This window comes from Bos javanicus, chromosome 29, assembly GCF_032452875.1.
Source record: "Bos javanicus breed banteng chromosome 29, ARS-OSU_banteng_1.0, whole genome shotgun sequence".
NCBI lineage: Eukaryota > Metazoa > Chordata > Mammalia > Artiodactyla > Bovidae > Bos > Bos javanicus.
This window is the reverse complement of record NC_083896.1, coordinates 1,774,004-1,785,968: the sequence shown is the minus strand read 5'-3', so window position 1 is coordinate 1,785,968 and position 11,965 is coordinate 1,774,004. Positions and strand designations below refer to the sequence as shown.

The 11,965-nt window shown below is 35.1% G+C and overlaps 1 protein-coding gene across 2 annotated transcripts in view; it reads right to left on the bottom strand.

Moving 5' to 3' along the window:
- SLC36A4 (solute carrier family 36 member 4) overlaps positions 1–11,965 on the bottom strand; it is a 39,606-nt gene that overhangs the window by 22,604 nt on the left and 5,037 nt on the right. Inside the window, exons 2-6 of one of the 2 annotated variants that reach the window (XM_061405989.1) lie at positions 10,867–10,990; positions 9,276–9,366; positions 7,929–8,017; positions 6,847–6,942; positions 4,398–4,482 (exon numbers count right to left, since the gene is read on the bottom strand). In XM_061405989.1, the coding sequence (XP_061261973.1) occupies positions 4,398–4,482; positions 6,847–6,942; positions 7,929–8,017; positions 9,276–9,366; positions 10,867–10,990 (485 nt within the window). Of the gene's footprint in view, positions 1–4,397; positions 4,483–6,846; positions 6,943–7,928; positions 8,018–9,275; positions 9,367–10,866; positions 10,991–11,965 lie in introns of those variants that run through there. The other variant, XM_061405990.1, reaches the window with a different exon arrangement.

The window sequence follows — 11,965 nt, the reverse complement described above, 5'->3', positions numbered from 1 at the left end:
TATTTCTATAAACCAATATTTAGCTTCCAAAAGAGATTCCATAATTTATAGGCTCCATATATTAAAAATTGTCCCTGATTCAATTAATCAAATAGTCCAACTTACAAAAATAGAAATGAAATTATAGAGGACTTTACAAATAATCTTAAAAACTCACAGAAGAGGCAGATCATACTAAAATAAAAATAACAGTGAAAATCTATTTGCCCCAAACACTGTACCCTCCTTTGAACACAATGACATTATCATGTCTCTGGATATATAAATTAAGAACCAAAACTTACAGTAGTAACAGCAAGTATTTTCTGAGTATTTTTTATGTGTCAGGTACTGAACTTTACTCTCCAGGAACCCTTCATGAACCTATACAGGATTACCAGGAGACTAAGGAAGAGGGGAGGGAAAACTTCCACCAACTTATACTCATGAAGGAGAAACATAAAGAAAATTATGATTTATATACACTGTGTCAAGTACTGAACTAAATACTTGATATGCAACATCTCATTTAATCCTCAAAACAACTCTCTAGAGGTGGGTGGTAATATTAATTTCCATTTTATAGTTGAGGAAACTGAGGTTTAGGGAAAGTAAAAAAGAAAACTCTATATGATATCAAGCCAGTAAGTGGTGGTTCTAGGATTCAAACCCAGGTCTGAGACCCAAGAATCTAGCGTGGACAGGTACACGGTCACCTGATCAAAACGCTGCAAGCCTTAATGAGGGGCCTGCCCAAGGAGCCCCCGGTCCCCTCCGTGACATCCCTCCCCCCCGAAATACGGCACTAGGAGGGCAACAAGTCAGAAGTACAGAACACAATTCTGACATGATTAATAAATCAGGAGGTTAATTTTACCCTTACCCACAATAAGTAATGTTTAGTGTCACTACAAATGTACATTATCATCTTAAATTGCAGGGACTATACCTACTAGTTTTAAGTTATGTTGGCAACTTATAACTCATACTGGACTAGCAGACTCTCAGGTTATGCCATGGACCATTTAAGAAATGCACGGCTCTCATTTATCTTATAATTGGCCATTAAAACTTTCTATTTTATCTTCTATAACTTGAAATAGTAGCAAAATTGATTGTTTACAGCACTGGGCTTTTAAGAAGATATTTTATTTGTTGATTCAATTTTCTCTCTGTCATCAAATTATTTACAACCAAATACTTCTGAAGTACAGGTATTCAAAGAAGTACCTCCCATAATCAAGATGAGGTAATGATAGAGTTAAGCTCTATCAAGGATTCCTGGCAAGAGAAAAGGAGTCATATAACCAATTTTAAAAAGGGTTGTTTGAGTCGTTAGGTGCTTGGGAATTTCACATCAATTCTATCACAAACCTCTCATAATAGTTTAGTATTCTTTGGCAGAAAGACGGTTATAGGAAATTCTCAAGATTGAAAAATAAAGTAAAATAAAAATATCGATACATACCCAGAGCAAGATTCAGGTAAACATTTGAGTCCTTCGGTGCCCTCTAGAGACAGAGATTGGCTATCTAATAGGACTTCCTACGCTCTCACATGTTTACCAAAATGCAAAACACTGAAATAAATATTATAAGATAAAATTACTAAATTCAGTTGCTTCCAGTAGAGCTCAAATTTACTAAATTCTACAATTTATTAACTTTTCAATTCAGTGATTTAATGGTTAAAATTCCAAAGGCAGATGATGTTCTTCAGCAAAGCTAAAATGCAGAATTAAAGCTATAATATGCTATATTTGCATACTGCATATACAATGCATAATGCATTGTATAAAGGCTTTCACCAACCTTTCATCAGCTGAGCGTCACAATAAGGCTATGAGGAATATGTGAGATTTTGCTATTGTTCCTATTTTACAAATAAGGAAATTGAGGCTTGACCAGGAATAAGGGGTCTTACCCAAAGTGTAAGTTAAAACTGAGAGCATGCACCTGAATTCAGATCTTTTGACTCTGAAGTCCATGGTCTTTGGTATCACATTTTTTTTCTCTGAATGTAATAACCCTTCCCTGTTCTTCATACCCATACACTATTTTGTCTATCTGACCTTTTCTTGAGCATTTTAACGTAAGAGCAGCGAGAAGCTACTATGACCACGATGGACCAGCCTCACTGGAAGCGCCACAGGACCTCACCCCGCCAACTGTCCACAGCGGCTTAACGGAACCAAGAACAGCCATGCAGCAGCTACAGACCAAGAGACGCACAACTCCATACGGGAACTAAACTCTTAATTCTTTGGTTCAATGTAATACTGAACCTTCAGTTTTAGGCAGATCAAGGTGGTAATAACCTTACAGGTTTTAACTGTAAAAGTAGTAGCAATTAGTACGGTTTAATCAACCTGTGTGTCCTTTATTGGAGACTGCTCTCAAATGTGAGGACACTTCTGCAGGGAGGGGCAATGTCTGATGATGCTGTTTCAGTGATCATCTGTCTGCTCTCTAAGGTGAGGTGCTTAGCATTGCTTTCAACTTTTCTCACATCTGCCTCAATGTGTTTTTCCATATTGCTCTTTGGGCTGCAAAAGAACTTTCATCTTTCTATCAACTGCAAGCTTCTCCTTACCTTCCAGAGAGTCACTTTTTCTACCTGGTCTTATGATATGTGCAAATGAGTAAAGTTCTTCCATTCAACTTTGGAGGCAACTGATAACATTTCATAGAAGAAAGTCACCAATCCTGAGCTTACAGATATTTATTTTATGTACTTACATAGTCTGTGTCATACACATACTCACAACTAAAGTCAGACAATGCCCTGCCTAGGAAGAACAGTAGTGTGGCAGCTGTATGAGGCATTTAGGTTTCTGCCTAATTTACATGACCTGGGGCACATTGCTCATGCTCTGTGAGACTCTGTATCCTCATTCATAAAATGAGCATAATACTTATATTACAGTGCACTTGCAAAAATTAAACTGTATCACAGTTTATAAATATAGGATCATAAAGCGTTATGAGCATTATCTATAACTTTAAGTCAAGCTTGTTGGTAGCTGTCTTAGGGGATGATAGAAAACATTCACTACTACCATGTTGCACAATCCTAGAAAGGCACCATTTCCACCATATTCTATAAAATAACTGCCAAAATGGGATATCTTATCTTGACATTAAATAGCCTCTTAACTGAGTCAGTAATCCTAAAATTCGGAGAAGGTGATGGCACCCCACTCCAGTACTCTTGCCTGGAAAATCCTATGGACGGAGGAGCCTGGTAGGCTGCAGTCCATGGGGTCGCTAAGAGTCGGACGCGACTGAGCGACTTCACTTTCCCTTTTCACTTTCATGCACTGGAGAAGGAAATGGCAACCCACTCCAGTGTTCTTGCCTGGAGAATCCCAGGGACAGGGGAGCCTGGTGGGCTGCCGTCTATGGGGTCGCACAGTCGGACATGACTGAAGCAACTTAGCAGTAGCAATCCTAAAACTATATGACTTGAAGAATTAAATACTTGTAAAATCAAAAGCACATCATCAATGATGAATAATGCTGATAAAAGCATCACCTCTCTTATTTATAAAAGAATGACTCAGTGACCCTTTCCACCATTAAAAATCTAAAAGGATGGCTTTATCAAACTATGGCCCCCAGACCAAAACCTACCATCTATTTTTGCAAATAAAATTTTATAGGAATACAGCCATATATAACGTATTATTGTCTACGGCTGAGTTGAGACAGAGATCATACAGCCTGCAAAACTGAAAATACTTACTATCTAGCCCTTTACAAAAAATGGTTGCCAAATCTTGGTCTAAATATAAAATGAAGTTATCTTATACTTAGAAAAGTGAGTCAAATATATACTTGAAAGTCGCTCAGTCATGTCTGACTCTTTGCGACCCCATGGACTATACAGTCCATGGAATTCCAGGCCAGAATACTGGAGTGGGTAGCCTTTCCCTTCTCCAGGGGATCTTCCCAACCCAGGGATTGAACCTGGGTCTCCTGCATTGCAGACAGATTCTTTACCAGCTGAGCCACGAGGGAAGCTCAAATATATACTAGGTATATAGATTCTTCAGTACACATATTCACATGATTTTGCATTAAAATACCTACAGAAGTACTCTAGATTACTGAGTAATGCCTACAATTGTACCATGCACATGTGGATAATTAATAAAATTTATTGACTAAAATAACTAAATAAAAACAGATGGTAAAGTAAGAATAATACAGGCCAACTATCAGTTAAAGCACATAAAGAAATGTACTTTGGCATTGTGCTAAAAGAGCTTTTTTTATTTCAGTGCTTTGCATGTTTGTTTAAACTGACAGTCTCTACCAAGACTGCAAACCATCTATGTTTGATGTCATATCTAAATATGATGCCATAACTGTGGCATCAGAAGAAAATGATTTCAAAAACTGGAGAAAAACACTTACTTGTTTCACATTTTCAGCTAAGAAGACAATATACACACTACAGAATCCCAGCTGTGTTATCACCAGAAAAAAGTCAACCACATTCCTAAAAAGGGATACCCACAAATAAGTATTAGTAAGAGCTGAAGAAATGCCAATATATTTTTTCCCTTTTAACTATTTTAAAACATTTCATAATGTTGTTGTTGTTCAATCGCTAAGTCACATCCAATGCTTTGCAACCCCATGGACTGCAGCACACTAGGCTCCCCTGACCTTCACTATCTTCCTGAGTTTGCTCAAATTCATGTCCACTGAATCAGTCATGCTATCTAACCATCTAATCCTCTGCCGCCCCCTTCTCCTTTTGCCTTCAATCTTTCCCAGTATCAGGGTTTTTTCCCAAAGAATTGGCTCTTCACATCAGGTGGTCAAAGTATTGGAGCTTCAACATCAGTCCTTCCAATGAACATTCAGGACTGATTTCCTTTAGGATTGACTGGTTTGATATCCCTGAAGTCCAAGGGACTCTCAAGACTCTTCTCCAACACCACAATTTGAAAGCATGAATTCTTTGGTGCTCAGCCTTATTCATGATCCAACTCTCACATCCAGACACAATTACTAGAAAAACCATAGCTTTGACTACATGGACCTTGTCAGCAAAGTGATATCTCTGCATTTTAATATGCTGTCTAGATTTGTCATAGCTTTTCTTCCAAGGAACAAGTATCTTCAATTTCATGGCTGCAGTCACCATCTGCAGTGATTTTGGAGCCCAAGAAAATAAAATCTGTCACTGCTTCCACTTTTTTCTATTTGCTTAAAATATTTATTTTCCACAAAGAGCACATATTTATGATCTGCATATCACTAGACATATTATTGAGCAAAAAATGTTATAATACTTAAAAGTTCCCAATTTTCCCATTATTTACTTCTGAAAATCAACAGATTAATAAGGGTATCTATATATAAAGTGATTTCATGAAAACATCTCATCAATTACATTAAGCCCATCTCTCCTGTTTCTCAAGATCTTTTTCAGGTCAACCTAGTGTATTTCCCAGCAAATAGGATGAGCATATTCGCTACCATCCAAATCACTAATAATATGAAATGGGAAAGGACCGGGGGCATGGGCCTTATCATTCTACCAGAGACTTCTCCAGGCGCTTCGCTCTGTGCACAGTTTTTCAGATACTCGGAACAATTCCAGCCACATAACACAGCGGGTATGGAAGTGGGGAAGGGAAATCACTGGCCAAATTAGCATTATTTGGGTATGATTATAATCAAGTTAAAAGTCTGCCTACATATTATTAGTACACAGTCTACACCTCCGCCTATTGTTCTGGGAACGAGCTTGCACTTACTAATTCATTACAGTCTCTTGTTTGACCATTAATGTCAAGCTATCAAGCAGTCTAGTCTAAAAGTCAACAAACCCTCCTCCTCCCATGTGGCGCTGGAAGGGCCCTTGCCTATTTTCATTCTTGCCATAACTCTCTTTCTTCATGGTTCTTCAGGGATCTCATGTGTAAATAATCTTGGTACCTTGAAATGTATCCAAATTTCTTCTCTCTGATGAATTACATTTAAGTATTTCTTTAAGATCTCTTCACTCACCTTTAATTTTAGTACCCTTTACCAACATTCATCCCAGTCACTTCTGTCTGAAAGCCATTCTTTTAGACAGGAAAAGCAGACAAAGCTGCCTTTAGACTGGCAGGAGGAGGAGGAAGACGGGTCCTGGAGGCACTCCCCAGGGCATTGGGCTCGGCTTCCTTCCTTCTCCCGCACAGTGTATCAGGCCGGAAACGCTGAGCAGCTCACAGACACATCTAACTTCCTCAAAATCAAACCATAAACCACTCTACTAATACCATCCTTTTCCTTCTTTTAACTTCCACCACACACGTTATTTGTAGCTTGGTTAGCATGCTGTAAACTGCCTATGCTTATTTTCCAGTCTTCTGTTCACCTGATTTTGATTAGCCATGTCTGCCAACAATAAAGTTACATTTAAAGTATACAATGATAAAAATAACATTATATTAAAATACATACTTCAGATGTCTTATGAATATGGGCTAAACATTACAATTTTATTTCAAATAGAGATTGCAACATTTTTCTTGCTTTTTTTCCTTTACTTAAAAATTATTGAACATGATTACATCATAGGCTAGCTAGGTGCTTTATAAATATCATTTTATTTCAACTATCATTATAATTCTGTGAAGTATTATTGTAAACTCACTTGATAGTGAAAAAACTCAAATAAAATAAAAATTCTTTAACCCAGATCATAAATTTGTAAAATTATAGAGCTGAAATTTGAACCCAAGTCCATTTAACTCTGAAACTTATGTCTCCCCCCAATTTTATTATACTTCTATTAATGTACTTTATCAGATTAACATACCTATATTGATAACTATATATTAATAACATAGCAAGTACTTACCGCCCCCATGCTGTTTGCTTCTGCAGACAACTCCAAGGACTTACTTCCATAGCAAAACTCACGGTGTCACTATATCCTAATGTTGACTTTTTAAACCTGAAATGTAATGACATACATGCATATGAAAAAGAAAAATTTTAAACTGTTCCATAAATCCATTTCTTGAAAAGAACATCAATAAATGGACTATATACTGACAGAGGAGTTTTTGAAATTTGGAGACTTGCATATTTCTAAAGACACCTCATGAAATTTAAAGTTTTTATATATCTTTTTAACCAATATATTAGGTTTTAACCCACTGTTAAAGTTTATATAATTGTTAAATTCATATAATACAATATTTGTGTTTCACTGATTTAAATATTTCAATTATCTAAAAACATCAACTACACTGTTCATGCCTAAATTATTCCATTCTTATAACAGCACTATTTTTTAAAACCCATACAGGGCTTTATAATATATTGTCACATAAATTACCCTATTTAATCATCTAACAGCCACATTCTCTCTTCTATTTTTTCAAGTATACAGTGTTATTTAAAGATCATAAATGACCTGCCTAAAGTTTTAAGAACATTTAGCAACAACAAAAGTGAGTTAAAGTTAGAATATTAGTTTGCCAGAATAGACAATGTTTGTTTAAAAGTTGGTTCACTATCCAATAGAAACATTTTGATACAAAAATAAAACAAATATTATTTTACTATCTACCAACCCACATATCAGCAAAGAGCATAAAAGGTCTTATACTCAAAATGAAATTAGTAACAAAATGACCATTATTTTTTAACTAAAAGTAGCCCTGCTGCCTCCTTTTTCCCCATATATCTTCCCTGATTTTTTTCATTTACACTATATTAAAAAAATTTGATTTCACTACTTTTAAAAGAAGTATATTCATGCTGACCAGATTTCAATCATATAAAATGCTACCTTTCTCCGTAATCATTCACTTAGAATTGTCTATGTAACAAATGTCTAGTTGCAAAGCACAGTAGAAATATAAGACTATTTTATCCTTTAAAAACTATATAGCTTTAAAATAAATTAAATAGACTTAACAAATCCACATTTACCTCTGACATAGAAAGTGACTGCAACGTACCAAAATGTGCATACAGTGAACAGAAATAATTCCTATAAACACAAGGCTGATTGGTCCAAGCTGTGGGAAAAACAGAAGTTTTAAATATTTAAGTTTAATAAAAATTAAATTATCTTACAATGAAATAACAGACTATTGTCACTGACAAATTTTCAGTAACAAATAAATATTTGTTAGACACAATGATTAAAGAATGATTTGCATAAAAGCAATTAATGGACTTGATACAGAAAAAATTTAGTAATATTTAAGACAACCACATATGATTACCTCTTATCAACTTGACTATCCAAACCCATGAACGTAGAATATAGATATGCCACACAATAGAATAGAATACAGCGTGATATTTAACATCAGATGGCAAGTCTGTGACAACTGGTATTCTACCATTAAAAGTATATGCAACCATAAAACATTATCTAAGTTACTAAAAAGCACTGTATCATCTGAGATTGTAGGCAATCTACTTCTTCTGTGTATCACTTGTTGAGAATCACACCTGAGAAACTGTGCCTAGAAAATAATTATTTGAAAAAGTGGTACATAAAAATTTCAAGTATTCATTTACAAAAATTAAAGTGATGCGTAGATTATTGACAGACAAAATATTGCCAAAGTTATTTTTATAATCAGAAATTTTTCAGTTTCTCTAAATTAGGATGGACAGAGTCCAAAATGATAGTTAAAACTCTTCTTAAGAAAATTCATCAGTTAAAAAATGTTAAATACAATTTCATTAGTTCATAACTGAATACTCCCATATCAGGATTCTCTATAATTACAATAATTGATTCCAACAAACTCTTTGAATATTTGTTTTCAAAAGATATTGTTCTTCTTTTTTTATAACTATTATTCTTAAAGCCTGAAAACTATGTATTTTATTCGGAATCTAAAAAACTATAAAATTTCACCAATACTAATACTCTATAAATATATCTGTTGCTATGAATGTATCACTTAAATTCCTGAAAATCCAAAAAGCTAATAAGATCTAACTATATCTGGAAATCCAAATCCAAATCCAAAAGGCTAATAAGATCTAATTATATCTGGAAAAATCAGATACTGATTTAGGATCTGTTAAATATTGTAAACAAGTAATTAGGTAGAAATGAAAAGAGTAATTAATTTTCATTTTTAGTTAGATATTATCATAGTGTATATAATTTTAACAACAATAGCTAAATGACTATCTAGTTGTCACCTGACCAGGTTATATTTGACTAGGCTAGATGTTAACTTGCTCTAAATTTTGCTGTAAATTAAGACTGGTGACTGTATTTTAACTAGAGATTACAAAGATGAGTCTTACCACTATGCCTGCATTTTTTATTGCTAGTGGAAGTCCTAAAAGACCAGTTCCAATGTTTCCTTTAAGAAGATGAATAAGAGTTTGTACAAACCTGAAAAGTAGACGTTGTAAGAATTAAACATTTTAGAACAAAAGCTATTAACATTACATGACCATGGTTTTAGCATCAGAAGGGAACTAAAAATTTATCTAGGCAAGGAATCAAACTAACATTTCCATGCGACCAGAAGCTAAAGGAGCCAGAAGTTATATCTGGCTCAAGTCCTACCTTTGCGCTTTAAAAGCAGAATACAGAGGGTTATTATGGAGATTAAATGAGTTAAATGAAAGTATTTTTGTACATATTAAAGTAATAAAGGAAAGGCAATTTTCTCATAAGATTCTTTGCTGCTATGATATTCAGAACAATGCTGAATATTATATACAGCTAAGCTGGTAAGACAGCAATTTACTGCACTATGCAATCATGACATTAAACATAGTTTATCTATGATTATCAACCTCAGAGGAAGTTAATTAAAAGAAAAAATATACAATTTCTAAAACTGTGTATATCATCAAGTAAGATAAATACTAATCAGCTTTTACAATTATGAACTCCCAAGGGATTTTACCTAAGAAAGCATTCCAAGAGGCATTTGAAGAGTCTCTTGGCCAAGAGAGACTTGGCCACAAGAGACTTGGCCCACAAACACAAATTAAACTAGGAAGAAGGGCACAAATTTTTAATTTTGAAAAAAAATGCTTATCTAAAATTTTTATTAGTTTATACCATTCTTCTTTGGTCAATAAAAATGTTACTTTGCTTAACTATCAAGTTATCATTAGAATAATAACTTACTCAAATCTATTAATGATGACAAAATAACAAAAAAGATTTTTAAAATATTTACTGCTTTCCTGAGACCATGACTGCTTCACACCATTCGCTCGACATAAAGAACTGTTTACTGCCTACTTCCCAGAGTCTAACTCCTAAACATTGCAGAAGCCCCTTCTCTGAAAATTCTATTCCTCTCAATCCAATCCCCCTACTTTCAAGATTCATAGCGTTTGATATGTATTATCATGTAGTGAGGGGGCTTCCCTGGTAGCTCAGCTGGTAAGGAATCTGCATGCAATGCAGGAGACCCCGGTTTGATTCCTGGGTCTGGAAGATCCCCCAGGGAAGAAATAGGCTACTCACTCCAGTATTCTTAGACTTCCCTTGTGGCTGGTAAAGAATCCACCTGCAATGCGGGAGACTTGGGTTTGATTCTCGGGTTGGGAAGATCCCCTGGAGAAGGGAAAGGCTACCCACTCCAGTATTCTGGCCTGGAGAATTCCATGGACTGTATAGTCCATGTGGTTGAGAAGAGCCAGACACAACTAAGCGACTTTCACTTTCATCATGCAGTGATTCCTATACACTGCTCTGTAATTTAGATGTTTTTCTTCTTTCCCAAAAAGACTATGACTCTCTTGAGGGTGAGGACTATGTCTTACTCATCTTTGTGACTTCTGCAGTATCCAGTGCCTGGTCTGTAGAAGATGATTACAAAATATACAGTGAATCAAAAGAGAAAAAGACACTTAAACCCTAATTACTCACGAAATACCCTCTTGATCATCAAGCTGGTGATGCTTCTGAACAGGCAGAAGCTCCTGCTCCTGTTCTTCATCCGATGTCCCATCAAAATTCTGCTCGTTTATTAAGGGCCTCATTACATCCATATCTTAAAAAGAAAAAAAAGTGCTTCACCATCATTTTAAAAATTGAGTTAACACTGGTGTAAATGAAGTTTTTAATAGAAGCCCATGCAATTTTACTCATCTTTACTATTTCCACCCTAAGTTAATGCACATTAATACTTTTACCATATTTAGAATGCACATTAATAGTTTTACCATATTTAGAAAGAAACAACTAGACTTAACTGCTGGATGTTTTGTTTGGACTAAGCAGTGCAGGTGAAAAGCCTAAGTATTCACTGTAACACGTCTTCTACTTTGTCTCCATGAGGTTTATAGTAAATGATGATAGAATTATGGTATGGAAAAGTGAGGAGATAAAAGTCCAATGAACTTTTATCTCTTGTTAGCGTCAAATCATACTGAGTACATAAATGGCAATCATATTTTTATCTTTTAATTAAAAAGCTTTTTAATATTGTTGTACAATATTACGTAAGTTACAGGTATACATACAGTGGTTCACAATTTCTAGAGGTTATACTCCATTTATAGTTACTATAAAATATTGGCTATATTCCCCATGTTGCATGTGGCTTTTATGTCTAATAATTTGTACCTCTTAATCTTCTGACCCTATATTGCCCCTCCCTGCTTCCCTTTCCCCACTGGTATCTACTATTTTGTCCTCTATGAGTCAGCCTTTTTGTTATATTCACTAGTTTGGTATATTTTTTAGATTCCACGTATAAGTGATATCATACAGTATTTGTCTGACTTATTTCACTTAGCATAATGTCCTCCAAGTCCATACACGTTGTTTCAAATGGCAGGATTTCATTCTTTTTTATGGCTGAGTAGTACTCCATTATAAATATATACCATGCTTTACACTTTCCCTTTCTGAAGGAGATTTTCACTGCACTTCTTCCAAGCCTCCTGCTCCATCTCCTCTTTTCCACAGAGACTGCTCCACTCTCCATGTTTGCAGCAGCAAAAGGATCTCTGCTGGAAATTTT